This window comes from Python bivittatus, unplaced genomic scaffold (genome assembly GCF_059951505.1).
Source record: "Python bivittatus isolate LINGU-HERP-01145 unplaced genomic scaffold, Pbiv_v1 ctg000530_np1212, whole genome shotgun sequence".
Classification (NCBI taxonomy): domain Eukaryota; kingdom Metazoa; phylum Chordata; class Lepidosauria; order Squamata; family Pythonidae; genus Python; species Python bivittatus.
In genome coordinates, this window is record NW_028277085.1 from 4,652,357 (window position 1) to 4,670,438 (window position 18,082).

Here is an 18,082-nt window from a genome sequence, read left to right on the forward strand (position 1 = left end):
TGAAGAACACGTTCAGACCTTACTGAGCCGTACTTTGTTTAAGATGGTTTGTTGAATAAGGAAGTGGTGGGATTTAACGTGGTCCGTTGAATAAACAATCGGCAGGAAGCATAGATGGCATGAAGCCATTTATAAATCAAGCGGCTGTATTCATATATGAAGCCCAAGCCAATTGCATCAACGGTTTGTGTTTGCACAATGGGCCAATCCATGATCTGCTGAATCACAATTGCTAGTTAACCCAGTTGTCTGGAGTCACAAGAGTATTAAATCGTAAAATGAATGCCAGCTAGATTTGCACAACTTCATTTACATCAGGGTTCCTCAACCTTGGCAACTTGAAGCTGTGTGGACTTCAACTCTCAGAATTCCCCAGCCAGCATGGCTGGCTGGGGAATTCTGGGAGTTGAAGTCCACACAGCTTCAAGTTGCCAAGGTTGAGGAACCCTGATTTACGTGATACATTTAATCAGGTAAAGATTAGCAGCTGTGTTTGTACCATGTGCTAAGTTTAGTTAGCCTTAACCTTGGCTTAGTGTGCAAGACCATTTGGTCCAGGTGCAATTCAGCATATTGTGCAAATCCAGAAAACAGCTCATCCAGCATCCAGGTTAAGCCTGTGGTGTCTGAATGCAACTACTGAGCCTCAAACTCACCATCTTCCCTTTTGCCCAGCCTGTGAATAGAGCCAGGGTGGAAAAGAAACACCGTTGCACCAAGTGGGAAAGTCTTTGTCTGCAAACCATCAACATGATATAAACGAATGGGGACAGCATGATATAAATTTGCAGCAACGCTTCACAGCAGGATTTGGTTAAGCCCTACTGCCTTGAATGGTGCTAAGTATACACAGGATAGCCCTCTGGCATCTATTTTTTTTAAAAATTATGATATTATTATATAATATGGGAATGGCTTCCCAGTTGTCTTCCCCCCCAAATGCCTTTTGGAAGCTGTTCAAAGCAGAGCTCTTCCAGAAGGCATTTATGCACTGATCCCATCTTAGTTTGGTTATAGTTTGCCTTAATTAATGTAATTTTATGCTACGTTGTAATTCTTTTGTAGACCTTTTTAATTAGTGCGCAAACCTTTCCTTTGCACGCTTTGTATACTGTCCTTGCGTGTCTTCCTTGCAAGCTGCCAGAGCCCTTAGAGATTCAGCAGTCTATAAATTTCAACAGTAACAACGATAACAGCAACAATAATCACACGTCTCCTGCGTGTCTACGCTTCCTTGCCGCAGTCCTCCACTACCACAAAGTCGGACGCCTAGAGCGGCTGACACCATCGACAAGCGTGGCGTCCGGCCGAGGGGAGGACATCGCGTCAGCCGCTCTAGCCCGCACGACGGCGGCCACAGAGAGTCAGCGTCAGAACGGCCGAGTGCGCCTGCGCGCAGTGTCGTTTTCATCGTCGTCGGTGGTGGAGAAACCGAATCGGAGGCCTCAGAGGGGCCGGAAACAGCGGTGAGGGACGGGGCTCGTTCGCTGCTCGGTGCGGTTGGGAAGCGGAGAGGACTCCCGAAAGCGGGGTGAAAGTGGGAAAGCTGTCGCCCGCCGCGAGGGCCTAGTCGGCGTAGGCCAGGCCCGGCTGTTTCTGAGGGGAGCCTGAAAGGAGGGGCGGAGCTTGGCTTCCCTCGCAGGAGAGCCGGCCACGCCCCTTCAGGGCCTCACCGTTCTATTCCCCCCCCCGGGTCTGCCACGAATTCGGTCGTGCGGCGGTCTCGCCCAAGTCTCGCGGGAACATCGGTGGCACTTCGCAGCTGGAAACAGATGTTGACGGTCCCTCCCGCCCCCCGGCCGTTTCCCCCTTTCCCGAGTGCGGATTCGACCGATTCCGCTCGCGCCGGGGACCCCAGCTGGTGAGGGGGGGGAGGAGGAGGAGGCCAGGGCCCGAAGGAGCAGCGCGGAGCTTGCTTTCCGTCGGAAACCCCACCCGCTGGCTGCGTTGGCCTGTCGGTGCGGAGCCGTCCGGCGGGTGTGGCCCTTGCTGCCCCCTCGAGGATCCCTCCCCCGGGCTTCGCCTGGCAGGTCGGGCTCGCGTCGGAAGTGGGCGGCGCCGGGGCCCATTTGGGGAGAGGGCTTCGGGCGTATTCAGGGGCAAAATGGGTGCCTGTGGCTTCTGCGGGGCGTATGGCAGCTCTGCTCCTAAACCTGCCTAAAATCATCGTCATCGTTTGTTAAAGTGATAAATGCAAACATCGCCCCGCATTTTTTAAATCTTGCTCCCCGCGGAAGCCATAAAAATGGTGCTGGTGGGCCGCATCGTATGTTCTAGTTAGTTGAGTTTACCCATCTTTGTGCAAACAGCCACTGTCGCCTCTCAGACACGATTTGCTGCTTTGTGCAGTGTGAACCAATGACTCACGCTCACGTGAACTAGGCCTTTGATTCTGTCTTAGTTAAATGGTTTGCTTAACCCTCTCTTCAGCCTTCTCAACAGCCATCCAGGTGTGTCAGACTACAAGTGTAATTGACACATCTGATGTGCATCAGTTTTGGGAAGGCTGTTAGCAAGTGGTTGACTACTAGGGCAATCATCTCCATAGTGGTTGCCCTTTTTAGGAGTTATGCTTTGCACAAAGGTGCATTTTGTTATTTTAGTGCTGAATATATAAAAATCCATATCTTACATGCTCTTTTAATAATACAAATTAAAAACCTGGCTTCTTAGATTTATAGGGTTTATGATCATACGTAGGTTACTCTTTTGTTAAGTTTGTTTTTATGTAAACTTATTGTAAGAGGCGTATGGAAATTTCTAGGGGGAAAAATGAAAATATTAGATAAAGGATGCTATTTCAAAAATGCTATTTTTATCCCAGAGTCATTTAACTCCAGCTCTACAGTTGAGATCCTGAGAATAAATTAGAAGCTAGAATTTGATTACCTTTTGATTTTTCTAGGCCACTGTAAATTGAAATCTGTGTTAAAAAATCAAGATGATAAATGCAGAATTCCAAACTCTACATTTCCTGTTTGGCAACTTAGTTGTACCAGTGGGCACAATTGAATTCCATGTAGAATTACAATTAGGGAGTTTTGTTCTTTAATCTACCTGTTTGTTACCTAATAAGATAAGAAAAGAAGGTTTCTTTTCTCCATTCTGATCTGAAATTGGAGAAGAATGAAACCTGGATGGCTAGTGCTAATTGGAGTTTAATCTTTTAGAATAAAACCAGATAAACTGACACAATAGATTTACTATCCGAAGCCATATTTAAAAGTTGGACAAACAGGAAAAGAGAGCAAGAGTAATACAGAATAGTTCAGTGACGTTGCTTTACTTAAAAATATCGGCTGGCTGTGCTGGTTGAGATTTAGGAGTTGTAATTCCAGTATACTTGGAGGATATCGGATTAGGAAATACTGACTTAAGAAATGTCTGATTCTGCTGTATTTATTTTAGCAAGTCAAAACAGTAATTGAGCTGATCTGACTTGCAGTCCTTGAAGCTGTTTACATTACTATTATTTCTCAAACATACTTACTATATAGAAACAAATCTAAGAGTAACAATGTATTTATGATGTACACGGTGCTCTCATTTAACTTATCTTGTGTCAGTTATGCTTAGGTTATAACATTTCGAAGAGAACACTGTAAATAGGTAATATTCCTTTAACATGATTGCTCTTAGAGAGTCTGTTGCTTATGTCACAAAGGCCTTTTTAGTGCCACTGCTGTGAATATTCTTGAATTTGATGGTGCGCTAATCTGACTTCTTGAGGATACACTAACAAAAAAAATTAGTATAATAGGATTGTTGAGGTTTGTGAAAGGTAGCAAAAAGGCGCAGAATATTATTGGGATGAGTTTGTTCTGGAGAGGTTGTTCTTGCATTCAGACAAATATCTTCCCTGCGTATTCAGATGCATCACTGTAAACGTTACCACTCGCCTGAACCTGAGCCCTACATGAGCCATAGATGGAAGAGGCGGCGGTCTCGTAGCCGAGAGCACCATGAAGGAAGGCCGCGGTATCCAACTCGCCGGGATCTTTCTAGGAGATCACGTTCTAGAAGGTGAGCTGCTTGAAACAAGTGTTTGACTGATTGATACTTGATAATAGTCTGAAAGGAGAAATTACAAATATGTTTGCTTAGAGATACCTTATCTCCTCTGTAAGTATCTCTCAAGGATAATAGAAGATAAGTCTGCCAACGCACATAGTTTGTGCTACATAAAAAAAAGCCTTTTAGGTTTATATGCAGTTGAGGAATTTTGCTCTCATATTTTGTGAGATTGGTGGAGACTTGGTGAATTGTTTCACCACTGGTGGCAACATAATGTTTGACCAAATGTACTTCTGGTTCGTTCCAACAAAATTGCTACTGAGTTCTTAATTGCTTTCTTAGGTCAGCCCATAGCTTATTGAGTCTAGAATGCTCCAAAGTAGGACACTGTAGTTAGTCTGTCATTGGATCTGATTGTTTTAGATTGCTGGCTTCTGAATATGAATTCTGATAAAGGTTCTTACCTGCGTTCTCTATTTTTGTATCAAAACTGCAAGGCATATAATGAAACACTAGTAATCTCAGTTCTTGGTTGTGCAGATAAACTACAAATTATTTTAGGAAGAACGAGGAAGCTTTCTGGATAAAATGGATTGGGAAAGCCTAGGTATAATATTTAGAACCAATATATAGTGAATATCCACTGCTGTATAGTATATACTAGAAAGCTTGTGGCATTTCTAAGCGAATCTTTCTGCCCTCTTAATGGAAATAGATCAGTGGGCAAATAGGGAGGTCAGACCACTACCATCCCCACTCTTAACCTCTCCAAACCATCTGTAGTTTGGCCCATGGGATTGGGATTAAAAAGTGGAATGAGATACTTCTGGGGAGCAATCTGCTATACTTCTCCTTCTTACAGCTGGCTGCTCCCCCCCCCCCCAGTGGCTCAGATTTTGGCAGCACAGTTTCAAGGTGCTGGGAGGCTGACCCCAACAACTGCCTCAACACAGAAGTATATCATGATTGAGAATCAAAGCACCACATGCCCTTGCGTGTTACTCTGGAACTGAGGAGTCAGGCACCATTGTGCTCAGCTTTAAACGCTGCCAGGGGTTGCCCTGGCATAGGATGTCATTGGGCTTCTCCAGAGCCAAGAGTGGGCTAGAACAGATGAAATCAAAGAAGGGAGCACAAAGGTCAGCAGGGGCCTACAATTATAGCTGGCCAGGCTGAGGACTGCTTTAGCAGTGTGCATTGAATTACCAGTTTCACTTGCATGTGTTGCTTGGACTCCTGAACTAACAGAAATTGGCAAATAAACCTTTGGATATCTCTTGAATGAGGGGCTGCTTAGTTGTGAACAACACAGATAATATGCAAACTGTTTTGTATCAAAAAGGTACAAATTGCATTTGTGATAGACTAAAATAAAAGCCTATGCATGAGACATTTTGATGGAAAGTTTTATTTTGGCTCAGAACCCATTCATTCAGAATCATTTTGTTTTGCCTTCATAGGATAGCAAGGACTAAGAATTGAAAAATGCTTGGTACTGTGAAAGATGTTATATGACAATAAAGCAAAGAGGCTCTATGTTGTTTTGTGCACATGTCTTTTTTTGAACCAGAAACTTATTTTCATGAGTAAAAATACAGTAGTGGGCACATTAAGCAGTGGATTTCTGTACATAGAAACTTTTGAAAAAAGGAGAGCCCACGTGATTCAGGAGGCTGAAATGTTAGCTTCAGACTCAGTCCAAATAGGGCATGGGTTTGTACATATATGCCATTAAGGTCTGCTCTTCTCTAAATCCTAGTCAATTGTCCTGTGTGCTACATCCTATCATCTATGTAAAGCAGCTAAATAGGCAGAAAGTTATATTGAGGCCTACTACTTTTCTGTTATATAGTTGCTTCGTAAATCAACCCGCCTGCCCACTCAGCCTGGCCGTCTCTCCTCTGACCTGCTATTGGCAAGTATTAACAGTTAAACTCTCCACTTGATTATGGCTTCAAGGTGTCTTCCTGCAGAAACAATAACGTGAGAAGTATTTGCCAGAGCAGAACGTTCTAGAGATAAGCTGCCACAGCTGAAAAGATCCTGTTGCTAGTTAACTCCCTTCTGACCTCAGAAGATTATAGATTACTGAAAGGCATGATTTTATTGCATAAAGAAATATAGGCAGGTGAAATGGGGCCACAGAAGAATAATGTAGGAAGGTTTGTTATTACTGTAATCCCAATGAAGCATATCTCCCTGGAGCTGTTGCACTCCATTCCTTTGTTTTTGCTAAGGATATTTTTTTTTAATAGAACTGCAACTTCAGAATAAAAATGATGCATTTAAGATTCCAGCTTTGTTACCAAAATGTGCTGCATTCAATGATGTCATGAGACCTAAGCATTAAGTAATTGGTGGGTGCATCTGCTGAGCAGGCAGTAAGATTTGTGTGTTAGAGTTATTTTGGGCAGCTGATCTTAAGTGCATTGGCAGTAAGTAACATCCTATGTCAAGGGTTGCCATTTTTTTCCTTTTCTAGTTGTAATCAGACTTTTGTTTGCAATTCAGCCAGGACAGATTGCCTTACCAGAGAGGGTACCGAGACAGGACAGACAGTGAAGTCCACAAGTTTGAAGAGCGAAGCCCATCTTTTGTAGAGGACTATTACTCTACCCGCCGTTCACGCCATCACCGGAGATCTCGGGACCGAGAGCGTCATCGGACCAGGAAGCACCAACATCGTTGTCGGAAACGCAGGACCAGGTCTTGTAGCAGTACCTCCTCGGTGAGTAGCATCCAAAATGAGTTCAGGAATGTCTAGGGTCTAATTGCATTCTAGCTCTTTTTCAGCCTTGATTAACATTGGGTGAGTACTTCTAATCGCGATCTTTTTTTTTTCAGTACGGTTCACAGTTAAGGTTTCTTGTGCGCTCCTGGTTATGTTAGGCTTGGTGACACAGCTGTGACAAGCTGTAGTGGATGAGCATCAAGCGTGTGTTTTTCAAGATGAGTTGGGAGGTGATGATCCAAGGGGCGTTTGTGCATGTGGTTCAGAATGGCTGTGCTGCATCCTTTATTTTTCACCCTTAAGCGTCTACTCAGTAACATGCTTAGTGACGCTGGGTGGTTGTATTCAGTGACCCAGACTGTTTCTCTGCTTTTGTAATAGGACATTTTTACCAGCGCTCTAGCCTTTGTTGGCCACAGTCAGGTTGTGTTGGACTTGGCTGGAGAACTTGACTTCTTCTCATGCAGCCCTCTTGGTGATAATTTTGGCGGACTCTGTATCCTGCTGAGCATATAACAAGCCTGAATAATTTGTGACCCACGCAGCCTCCTAGTTATGTATGGCAGCCTACCAAGGACTCAAAGAATTCCAGATGATGGGAATTTGAGTACCTGCTGGGCAATAATACAGGGCTGCAGCATACATTCAGCTTGTTGGAGGTTTTGGAATCATACATACAGGTTTCCTGGCTTTAGCTTGGTTACAACTATCTTCTTATTTAATGTCATTTTTATTAAATTAAGAAGTAGTTCCCAAATCTCATCCATGTACTGGCTCTCCCCACCAACTTGCAAAGAAAGGAAACAAGTAATTTAATGACAAAAGAGAGCAGTGAATATTAAGGCGCATGTACGACTTTGCTTTACTGGTTCATATACCTCACAGGTACCTAAAGCTGGAAATGCTGTAACTGCTATGTGCTCTTATGCAGATAGCAAATGAAGGGAGTTCTGTTGATGGTTTGAAGCAGTCCGTCATCTTTCTTTATCCTGTTTTTCAATTACACTTGCTAATATCTTAAACCTGAGGTTAATCACTGTAAGTCTCCCCTTTTCCTCTAGATTCCTGTTCTTGGAATTTTTCCCATAAGTATGACTGCAGTGTTAAGGATATGGAGTTTGCTTGGTGTGACCTGAACAGTTCTATTTTGTTAATTCTCTTTAACATGCTTAAGGATCTTAAGATTACCTCAGCTTGTCTCTGTTCCAACCACTTTCTCTTAGACCATGTGCCTAGTTGTTCTTCAGTGGAAGGGGATGGAAGGTGAAACAAGGGAGTGCAGACTTGGAGCCTGTAACGTCTTCCTGCAGCTCAGTCTAAACAAGCTATAACTTTTTGCAATTGAAAGGTTATAATAAAATGGTTTTTGGGATAATCCTTTATAATAGTGAAACTCTTCAGAATTGCTTGGCTGTTTCTCCCCACTCCTTCGGTAGAACCCAGTAACAATGAAGGACTCGTTTTCCATGTTTTCTTCTTCAAGAGAGTCAGAAGCTTTCCTGAGAACTGGGCGGTATGGGGCTGATCTCTATAACCTAGTTGGCTTTTGGTCCTTTATAGAACGGTCATCAGCAACATTTTAAAATGTTTGATTCCCACATTGGACATGGCTACTGTCTTTAGACTTCTTCTAAGCTTGATTTCTACTCAGAATTGAAAGCAAACAAGGGATTAGACCAGGCTTGTAAGATATAGAGCAACCAGATTTGTAGTGGTTTCCATCTGATCGGGCTGGAATTGGAGGGTCCCTGCAAAACTGAACAGCCACTGGGATAGGAGGGGGCAACGTAGGCTTCTGCTGACATGCCCATTATCACGGTTGACGATGGAGAAGCTGCTCTCATTGAATCCTCCTTCCTCGGCGGCTTGCTGTATCTTCCCTTAGTGATTAAGAGGTGGCAGTTGATGCCTTTGGGAGAATGCTCAGTCACTGGGCACATCCCAGCTGCTCCTCCCTGCTCAAGAACTACGGGCACCCTGCTGCGAGACTCCAGCACTTGCCTCCCATAGCTAATCAGTTTCTTTACATACCTGTAGCTGTTTTTTTAACCTTTGTTTTGAAGTCGGTTTGTGTCTTGACGTGTCCCTTGCAATATCCCTATCGTTATATATGCTGTGTGCCTTATGAAATGCTGGGATCTGGAAAATCCAACCACCGACGCATCGTCGTCTCTCCGCCTTTGAATGACAACTCAATCTGCCAATCGGAACTGCCCGCTGTGTGCGATTGGTCGGATGGCGTTTCGGGGGGCGGTGTGTACAGAGAAGCCAACAGAGCAATAAGCGCAGCAGGAGCGTGGAAGATGACAAGGAAGGTCACCTGGTGTGCAGGATCGGCGATTGGCTCCAAGAGCGATGTACAGCCACCTTTCGTAAAACTTTACCTCTCTACTTTCTATCCCCATGTTAGACGAGATCGCTCTCAGTGTACGGGAGGGGTCTCTAATGTTTATTGCTTATAAATGGACTGAACAGTAATTGCTTGACACAGAAAATAGACACTTGTGTATTAAAGAGTGTAGCAGTGAGAGCCTTTCTTGAGACTTGAATGCTGTGAAATTGCAGGACCTCATGTCCTCCCTGTCCCTAGCGCTCACATCTGCATTTGTTTTCTCTCCTAGATGAAATTGTTGGGAGCCTTGGCGAAGGGACTTTTGGCAAAGTGGTGGAGTGCGTGGACCACGCCAGGTAGGACCTCAGATTCCTGGTCTCAGTGAGTTGAAACACACAATGGCCCCATTTCCATATCATGCTTAAGCCAGTCAGATCTCTCTCATGATGATTCTGAATGGACACAGTCTCACCAACTGGCATCAAAGTTGCCCTTATTTCTTCAGGAACTGGACAGAATCACATTCATCATTGCATTAGATAAGGGGTGGCGAGGCTTCATAACATCATCAGCTACTTCCCCATTGGGTTTCAAAGGGAAAGGGGGAAGAAAGAAAGAAAATTGGCAATGCTGCAAGCAAACGTAGCATTTCCAAGTGAATTTGACAACCCCCCCTGCTGTTGGCATCCTTCCACCAAAACCCACCATACAATGTCTGTCTTATTGGCCCTCGCTTAGCATCACTTCCCTCCCTCCTTTCCCTACAGGACAGCAGAGAGAGTGCTAAAACACTTGCCTTCACAACTTTCCCCCTGATTGTCAGGTCAGCCAACCCAAAATGTTCCAGGAGAACAAAAACACTCTTGCGCTCCTTGCCGGCCTTTAGTGAAGAAGGAAAGCCACGGTGAAGGAGACAGCCTCAAGACACCCCTCAGGGGAGACAGGAAGTGAGAAAGGGTGAAAGAAAGCATGCAAGCAATTGGGAGCATGCTCCCGGTAATCAGGATCCACAACCAGGAGCAAGGCAGCAGAAAGCAGACCTTTTCCCCAGCATGCAAGCAGGGCTGTCCCCAAGCAGTGCTGTTTGGGATATGGTTGATTAGGAGTACATGGGGTGCTAGGAGATGCCTTGTGCCTTGGTTTACTTCTGCGACCAGTCACTGTTAGGAAGATTGGGTACAGCAGCTGCCAGGACTCTGGTAGTCATATCGGTAACGGGGAGCCTGTTTTTCTAGCTGCTCTACAACTTCAACGCTTTTTCTCGGAGGCGTGACCCAGCAGGCTTGGCTTGTGTCCTTTGAATGACCTGGTTGACAGAGTCTGACCCCCAAATCAACCCAGAGCTGCTGCTTCCTAACCCCACAGCTGGTTCATATTGGTATTTACATGACACACTGAGCCCATCCATGAGCAAGTAAAGTGCATGGGATGAACACAGCTAAGATGTTTCTGATAATGGTGTTAAACTGGAAAAAGATCATAGACATTGGCTCTAGAAGGTTCTAGAGATACGTGTGTGTGGAAAATGGTAAATAGAGAATGTCTTCCACAGTGTTTTCCAACTATAGTTCCCAGGCATTTGGGAAATACCAAACTGAGGAAAGCTGCTGTATCAAATAAAAATTGGAGAGAGGCAAAATAATGACTGGGTAAGAATAGTATATTGCAGAGGCTTTCTATCCCTGGTTGGTTGGTTGCTTTTAAAGAAATAACAGATTCATAAAATGTATGCAAAAGTTGTCATGATTAAAACAGTCCAATAGATGGACCAAAAGAGCACAGCATATAAAACCCAAGTAAATCTGAGCCAAGCATGAAATAAAAGCAGAATCTGAAAGGGCCAGAGGAAAGCAAAAGAGTCTCTTGTCTTTCAGCTGATCGGTGACCTGCGGAAAAAGGATTGCTGTTCTTAAACAATCTAGGGGTTGGATGAGAAGGAACGAGTTTAGACTGAATCCTAACAGGACAGAGTGGGTGTGGATCTGAAGACCTTCTGTATCCAGCAGTGTTCTGTTTATAGCTCTGGATGGGGTCATGCTCCCCGTATGGGGCTGGTTTGCAGTCTGGCGATTCTCCTAAGTTTATAGTTCTTGCTTGAACAGCAGATGGAGGCTGTGGGCAGGAGAGTGTTTACACAATAACATCTTGTGTAGCTGTTGCATCCTTTCTTGAATCAGGAGGCACTATGCATGATCTCTCATGTCCTTGTCCCCTCACGGTTGGACTATTGCAACTTGCCCTACACGGAGCTGCCCTCAAAATCCACGTAGATTGGTATAGCATGCAACTACGGGTGCATCTAAATTCACCCCATGACACTTACATTGTTGGCATTGCATTGGCTGCCAGTCAGCTTCTGTGGGCAAAACAAGATGTTGGTTGTTACCTTTAAGCCCCTACATAGCTCAGGGCTTGAGTGTCTTCAAGACCCCCTTCTCCAAAGTGAACCTGCCTGTCTATGGAGAGAGGACTTGCTGAGGGTCTCAACCTTGAGGGAATTCTAACTGCAGGGACCTACTTCACCAGCTTCTCAGCGGTGGCCCCTCAGTGCAGCAGCTGGCCTTCATACATCTGGATTGATACCACCCTGAATTTCCACAGGGTTGATAAAACATGGCATTTGGGGGACATTAATATGACGTGCCCCTGGCAGATGGTCCTGCTACTCCTTATTTGAATACAAGTAAATAAATACTGAAATAATGAAATAATCCAGTTACCTATTCCATTTGTGAGTGCTTTGTCATAAGGAAACAGCATCATTAAGTAGCATGAAGTGTCTCTGGGCTTCAAAAGGATATGAAGAGGGCCTTCTGGCAGTGAGCTAAACAAATAGTTAAAGCACAATTCCTTTGTCAGAGCTTTATGATTTAATAATTACGATACTTGATTGTTTACTTTTTGTTCTATCACCTTTGGGCACTTGTGTCCGTGGAAGCTTGAATTGAATGAAAGGAAAGAGGAATTTGTTTCTCTTGTTTTGGGTTTTTAATCAAATAACCGAAGCACTGAATTTAATTGCAGCTACTTCCTTATCAGAAATTTCTGCTGTTATTATCTAATCATCCACCTTTCTCTTCTCTTTCTCCACCTGCTCCATAGAGGCAAATCTCTGGTAGCTTTGAAAATTATTCGAAATGTGGGCAAATATCGTGAAGCAGCCAGACTAGAAATTAATGTCTTAAAGAAAATTAAAGAAAAAGACAAGGAAAATAAACAGTAAGTATTGCCACTCCAGTTTATATTGCATGTTCTTTTCCAAAGGAGGATGCTGGCACAAACTCCAGGAAAAATGGAGAGGAAAAAAAAACATGAAATGAGGCAGTTCTCTTACCATGCAGTGAAAGGGAAGGATCAGCGCGGTCCCCTCCTTGAATAGCTGAAAATTAAAATCAAGTAGTACTTATTCTATCAATTCCTTTGATTTTAGCTGTTGAGGAAGTAGACACTTTTACATGCTTATGCAGAAATATCTCTTGTACCCTTTTATTCTGATGCAATAAATCCCCCCCATCCACCTACCCACTCATAGAAGCTACATTTAAGTTGATTTTACTTCTCCCCAAATTTCCGACTAACATTAACATTTGGGTCCCGTTTGATGGAGTGAAGGGTGGGGATGAATTCTTAAAGGCAACCCCATTAGAACAAGTTGAGGTGGTAATTAAGTATTGGGAAGAGCTGGGCGGTACTGCTTCTTTGGCAGCCAAATTTCCACTCCCCCTCTGTTCTTTTCCTCCTTGGGTCCAGCTTGTGTGTCTTGATGTCAGATTGGTTCAACTTCCATGGCCACATGTGCATTGCTTTTGAGCTCCTGGGCAAGAACACCTTTGAATTTTTGAAAGAGAATAACTTCCAGCCCTACCCCCTTCCACAGATAAGGCACATGGCCTACCAGCTCTGCCATGCCTTGAAATGTAAGTGCTACCTGTGTTACCTGTGGTTAAGGAAAAGAAAAAAGAAAGGTCTTGGTCTTCTCTATGCTGGGGAGGAGTGGGGTTTGGGTTATTCTCCACCTGTTTAGGATCCTGATCAATCCTGCATATCCAGGATCCATAATGGCCAATGGAACAAAAGTCACCCCAAGGTTTTCATGGGCGATTTTCTACCTGGACATGATGGCATAAAATCGAATAGGCACACTGTGAAACCAGATGGGGAGGGGAAGGAAAACAAACTCAGTCTCATAAAAGTTCATCATTTTAGGACAATGACTACCCTTTAAAGTATGATTTTCTTTCAGAACACCTAAATACTTCTCAGCATCTTTAAAAATTGTCTGCAGGGTAGCTATTTCTAAATAGAGACTCCAGTAGTTAAGCTCACATGAGACTTCAGCTCTGGGCTAAAGTCTGTAACTACAAAGCCGGGCTTACTGAAATGCCTCCTCCCTTTTCTTTTGCAGTTCTGCATGACAACCAGCTGACTCACACAGATCTCAAACCTGAAAACATCTTGTTTGTAAACTCAGAATTTGATACCTTGTACAATGAGAAAAAGGTGGGTTTCATTTAAATATGACGGTCAGCCTATTGCTTTTACAAGAAAATGAGGAATATCAGTTGTGACTGCAGTTGGTTTATTATGAAACTAATATTCAATATGGCAACTTTCCCAGATTTCAGAAGCTTTGAAGGCTATGTAAAATTGCCAGCCCTCCCCCTTTATCTCTGATTCTTACTGCGTAGGAGTTTTTTTCCTTCCTGACATTCAGACATTGAACCACTTAACATCTAGCATTAGCTTTGGGGACTTGTGTCATCCAGGCAGTAGATGGCCATTTTCCACCACATCAGAGAAGAGTAGCTATTTATAGAACATTCTTGAGAATATCACTTTTGAGAAGGCAACTGAATGGACCGGTGGTCTCTCTTCTGTCTTACAGAACTGTGAGGAGAAATCTATCAGGAACACGTGCATCCGGGTAGCAGATTTTGGGAGTGCCACTTTTGACCATGAGCATCACACCACTATTGTGGCAACTCGGCACTACCGCCCACCAGAGGTGATCTTGGGTGAGTTGACACCTTCCTTTTGATTTTCACATTAAGCAAATTTGCTAAATAATTAATTTACAAAAGCAGGGAGCAAAGCACCTGAAATAAAAAGAACTGGAGCAATTGGGCAGAGAGAGTGCAATAACTTTTTAGACTTCACTTGTGATCACCTGTTTATGGAAGTTGCTATCCATTCACTAACTAAGGCTCGGATGAAAAGGTGCTATGAAAAACACAAGTGCTGAATCTGTATGTTCTTTTGCAGAGCTGGGCTGGGCACAGCCTTGTGATGTCTGGAGCATTGGTTGTATCCTCTTTGAATATTACCGGGGATTCACACTTTTTCAGGTATATGAATTTCAGTGTCTCTGGATACATTCAGTTTGAGTATTTTTTTCTTCTATGTTAAAGAGCAAGTACTTTGACACATATTTAATGGTGTTTCATAAACTACAGGTAGTCCTTGCTTAACAACAGTAATTGGGACTGGAAACTCCATCGCTAAGCAACGTGGTTGTAAAGTGCAATGTCACATGACTGCATCGCTTACTGACAGCAGTCCCGGTTGCTATTGTTAAGCGAACTCCTGTGGGTTATTAAGCAATGACCACAACTTCTGACTTCCTGCCAGCTTCCCTATTGACTTTGCTTGTGGGAAACTGGCTGGGAAGATCGTAAATTGCAATCATGTGACCGCAGGATGCTGCGACGTTGTAATTGCGTGCTAGTTGCCAAGCACCCAGATCGCAATCATGCGACACTCCGATGACAACTACGAGGACCGGTTGTAAGTAGCCCTCATTTAGTGCCATCATAACTTTGAACAGTTGCTGAATGAGTGGTCATTAAGTGAGGACTATCTGTAATTATCCTTGCCTATCAATTGCTAGGATGCATTTATTGTGTCCATTATGTTTTGGTGTCATATGGCTGACTTTGGCAGTATGCAACCTGTGTTTTACTTTGGAGATGAACTTGTCTTTTCACCTACTTTCTTGCAGCAAATGAGAAAAGAAAAATATGCTGAGTAGAAATGACTATTTTGTTTCACTTCACAGACTCATGAGAATAGAGAACATCTAGTAATGATGGAGAAAATCCTTGGCCTGATCCCACAGCACATGATCCGCAAAACTCGGTAGGAGTGCTTGATTCTGAGTAAGTTTGGTCTTTTCAGGAGCAGGAAGTAGGCAGTCGTCATCTTGGGCAGGTAGATCAGCCAAAGATGATTTGTTGGCAACATCAGATGTTTGTCAAGGTTTTCTGGAAAAACAGCACACCTAGGAAGAAGCACCAAACCTGCAGATGATAGACCTGTTTGCACAGTGTAGTCTATGTTGTAGAACAATTTCAGCTGTGGTCTTATTTAAGTACTTGGGAAAAAATGAATTTTGTGCATGCTTTCGAGAGGTAGCCAATCTTGTTTGTCTCCTCCCTTAAAGGTAGTTGTGTGTGTTTCTTTTTCCTTGTTTGCAATCAGGAAGCAGAAATATTTTCACAAAGGAAATTTAGTATGGGATGAGAACACTTCTGATGGAAGATACGTGCAAGAGAACTGCAAACCCCTACAGGTGAGAGCCACGGTCTGCAGTTGAAAAGAAAAAAAAAGCTTTTAAGAAAACAATTTTCTTAATTCGTCAAAAAAAGTAAAAACAATGGACTGTTACCTGAATTCATTTCATTATGCCTCTGGAACAGGAAAGCCAGCAGAAATGTTGGTTTACTTTTCTGCAACCATTAAGGATTTCGAAGTAGCCTTACCTACATCTCTCTTTTTTTACCTGAACCTTATGGTAATATTAGACTGGCAGATAATGGGATCCATTGGCTGGGAATACCTTGTAAATTAAAAAGTGGAGATTAAGTCCACATGCCCTAAAATGAAAGTGGTAACTGAACATCTTGCTACTTATGCCCAAGCCAGAAGATAGGCTTGCATAAATTGTACCTATTACTCAACTGCACGATTCCAATAGGCAAGATTCTGACCTGCTGCTTTAAAGATTCTTTCACTGAAAACTTCCTATCTTGCCTGCTGTTGCTACTGTAACATTTTTAAAGTGGGATTATTCCCTACATATTACTATTCCCTTTGTATGACGTGAAAAAATAAATTACAACATTTCAAGGGGCTGCAAGTTACACAGCTGCCCCTTAAAAAGAGGCACTAATTTATACATCCTGATGCTTTTTCTCTACCCAGACATACATGCTCCACGATTCCTCTGAGCATCTGCAATTGTTTAATCTGATGAGGCAAATGTTAGAGTTTGATCCTGCGGAGCGGATCACGTTCGCTGAGGCCCTGCACCATCCATTCTTCAATGGCTTATCTCCAGAGGAAAGGCGGCTGACTTGCCGAGATTCAAGCCGTGATTTAAGCAGATGACGGCAGGGGAGGTCGCAGCAGGATATGTAAATACTCCAAGATTGGTCTGACCTCTGTGGGGGACGACTCCAAGAATCCCCGTGTAGCACCATGGACCGCAGTGTTGGTGCATCTCAGATTGGACACCGGACGTGAGAGGGGAGTGGGACTGCAGTCCAGAAGCACAGATTTGTCTCATATTTATATGTTGTAAAGTTCAAATAAAGTGTTTCATATTGTTTGATAATTTACTTGTATGACTGTGTCTAGCTATTTTGACTTCCTATGAATGAACTTTTACGTTTAACAATAAAATTGTGGTTTTATATCTTACCACAAATCTGTTCTGGGAATTTACAATGTAGTTTCTTCCCTTACTGGCTGTGTATTAACTCCCTTTTTTTCTTTGTAAAGAACAACATCAAGTATGGGAATAGGAACTTGTGCTTTGGAGTATTTGGTCACTCCATGTTTTGTGGCTAATTCGGTATTAAATTGTGAAAAGATGACCTTGAAGAAGCATACTTTGTAGACCAAAGCTAAAGTACAGCTTAACCACCTGAATGACCTAAGCCAATATTCACTGTTAACTTGCAAAGATCAACTAAAAATAACTGTTTCGGAGAAAGAGAGTATGCACCAAGTCAGGCCCCATAGGCCAATCACATTTTGTTTTTTTTCACAGAGAAAATGTTCTGTACTTAGGAATGCTCAAAGGTTCTGCATCAAACAAGGGAGTATTTAAAAGAAAATGGCAACCAATCCAAACATTTAATGTAATTTATATAATAAATTGTCTCTGGGGCCTGACTTACCCTATATATTTATATTTACATATACTATACACCTGAAGACGATGAGCAGCTTTAAATGGAATATCTGATAAAAGGGGTGATTTGAGTGCCATTCTGTAGCATGATAAGTCCTGAATTGAAATGAGCTACAGGAAAATGCTAATGTGATTGTCTATTACGTCATTATTGCACCATTTGCTCTGACAGGCCCACTTCATCATTCCTAGGGAAGATTTATGCAAAAGATCTGCTTTTCAGCGATTTACACAACTCTAAGCCAGCCCAGTATCTTGTATCAATTTGACCCAAGCTTGCGGTTTGATCCTGAGGATACCCAATTTCCACTGAATTGGAGGTTACATGCATGACCCTACGGTAAACAAAATAGGAATCTGTGCGTGTGGTACTCTGCCCCAGTCTCCAATATTAATTTTTTAAAATTTATTTTAAGCCTACATTAACCAACTGGTAGCTATGCTTATATATGTACTGATTTCTGTGGCTTCAATCTGGTCGACAGCTGTGGGAAAAAAGACCAACCCCAACTTCAGAAGCAGGCGTGCTTTCTTGCTTTAAGAAGCGAGTGGAACGAACATGACTTGGCAACCAAGCTGCTTTTCTGCAGTTTAATCATTGTGATTAATGAGAGTTCTGCGTGGCATCTTTGGAGACCAGGCTGAGCGTAGTGGATTTCTTGAAGCCAGCAAGTCTTCAACTCCCCACTTCATAATGCGTTGAGCCCCTGAAACCTAGACAGTGCCAAGGTATTGTAGTAACAAGCGCCAATAGCAAGAACTGGGTCCCCAGAGACCAACATAAGACAGTCCCCCACAAAAATGGGGAAGC

At 43.2% G+C, this 18,082-nt stretch overlaps 1 protein-coding gene across 5 annotated transcripts; it reads left to right on the top strand.

The window, feature by feature from the left end:
* The first annotated feature begins 1,333 nt into the window (after positions 1-1,333).
* On the top strand, positions 1,334-17,354 carry CLK3 (CDC like kinase 3). Of its 5 annotated transcripts, none has more exons than XR_015797478.1 (13): positions 1,334-1,466; positions 3,872-4,023; positions 6,526-6,742; positions 9,009-9,102; positions 9,367-9,433; positions 12,180-12,296; positions 12,822-12,994; positions 13,483-13,577; positions 13,963-14,092; positions 14,340-14,422; positions 15,133-15,232; positions 15,555-15,645; positions 16,278-16,295. XR_015797478.1 is itself a non-coding variant. In XM_007436862.4 (13 exons), exons 2-13 carry the CDS (start codon positions 3,872-3,874, stop codon positions 16,461-16,463), a joined length of 1,485 nt encoding a protein of 494 aa, XP_007436924.1. In that variant the 5' UTR covers positions 1,334-1,466; the 3' UTR covers positions 16,464-17,351. The 5 variants fall into 5 exon arrangements, 4 of the variants coding, with proteins under 4 accessions (XP_007436924.1, XP_007436925.1, XP_088004546.1 ...); XM_007436862.4 differs by having other exon boundaries at positions 15,133-15,212; positions 16,278-17,351; XM_007436863.4 differs by having other exon boundaries at positions 12,828-12,994; positions 15,133-15,212; positions 16,278-17,351.
* Positions 17,355-18,082: the final 728 nt, after the last annotated feature.

Bases quoted from the DNA above. Each gene is read 5' to 3' on its own strand.
- CLK3 (XM_007436862.4), top strand. From the start codon at position 3,872: ATGCATCACTGTAAACGTTACCACTCGCCTGAACCTGAGCCCTACATG. The intron at 12,297-12,821 runs GTAAGTATTGCC...TTTCCTCCTTGG, and splicing joins AAAGACAAGGAAAATAAACA to GTCCAGCTTGTGTGTCTTGA. The intron at 14,423-15,132 runs GTATATGAATTT...TTCACTTCACAG, and splicing joins GGGGATTCACACTTTTTCAG to ACTCATGAGAATAGAGAACA.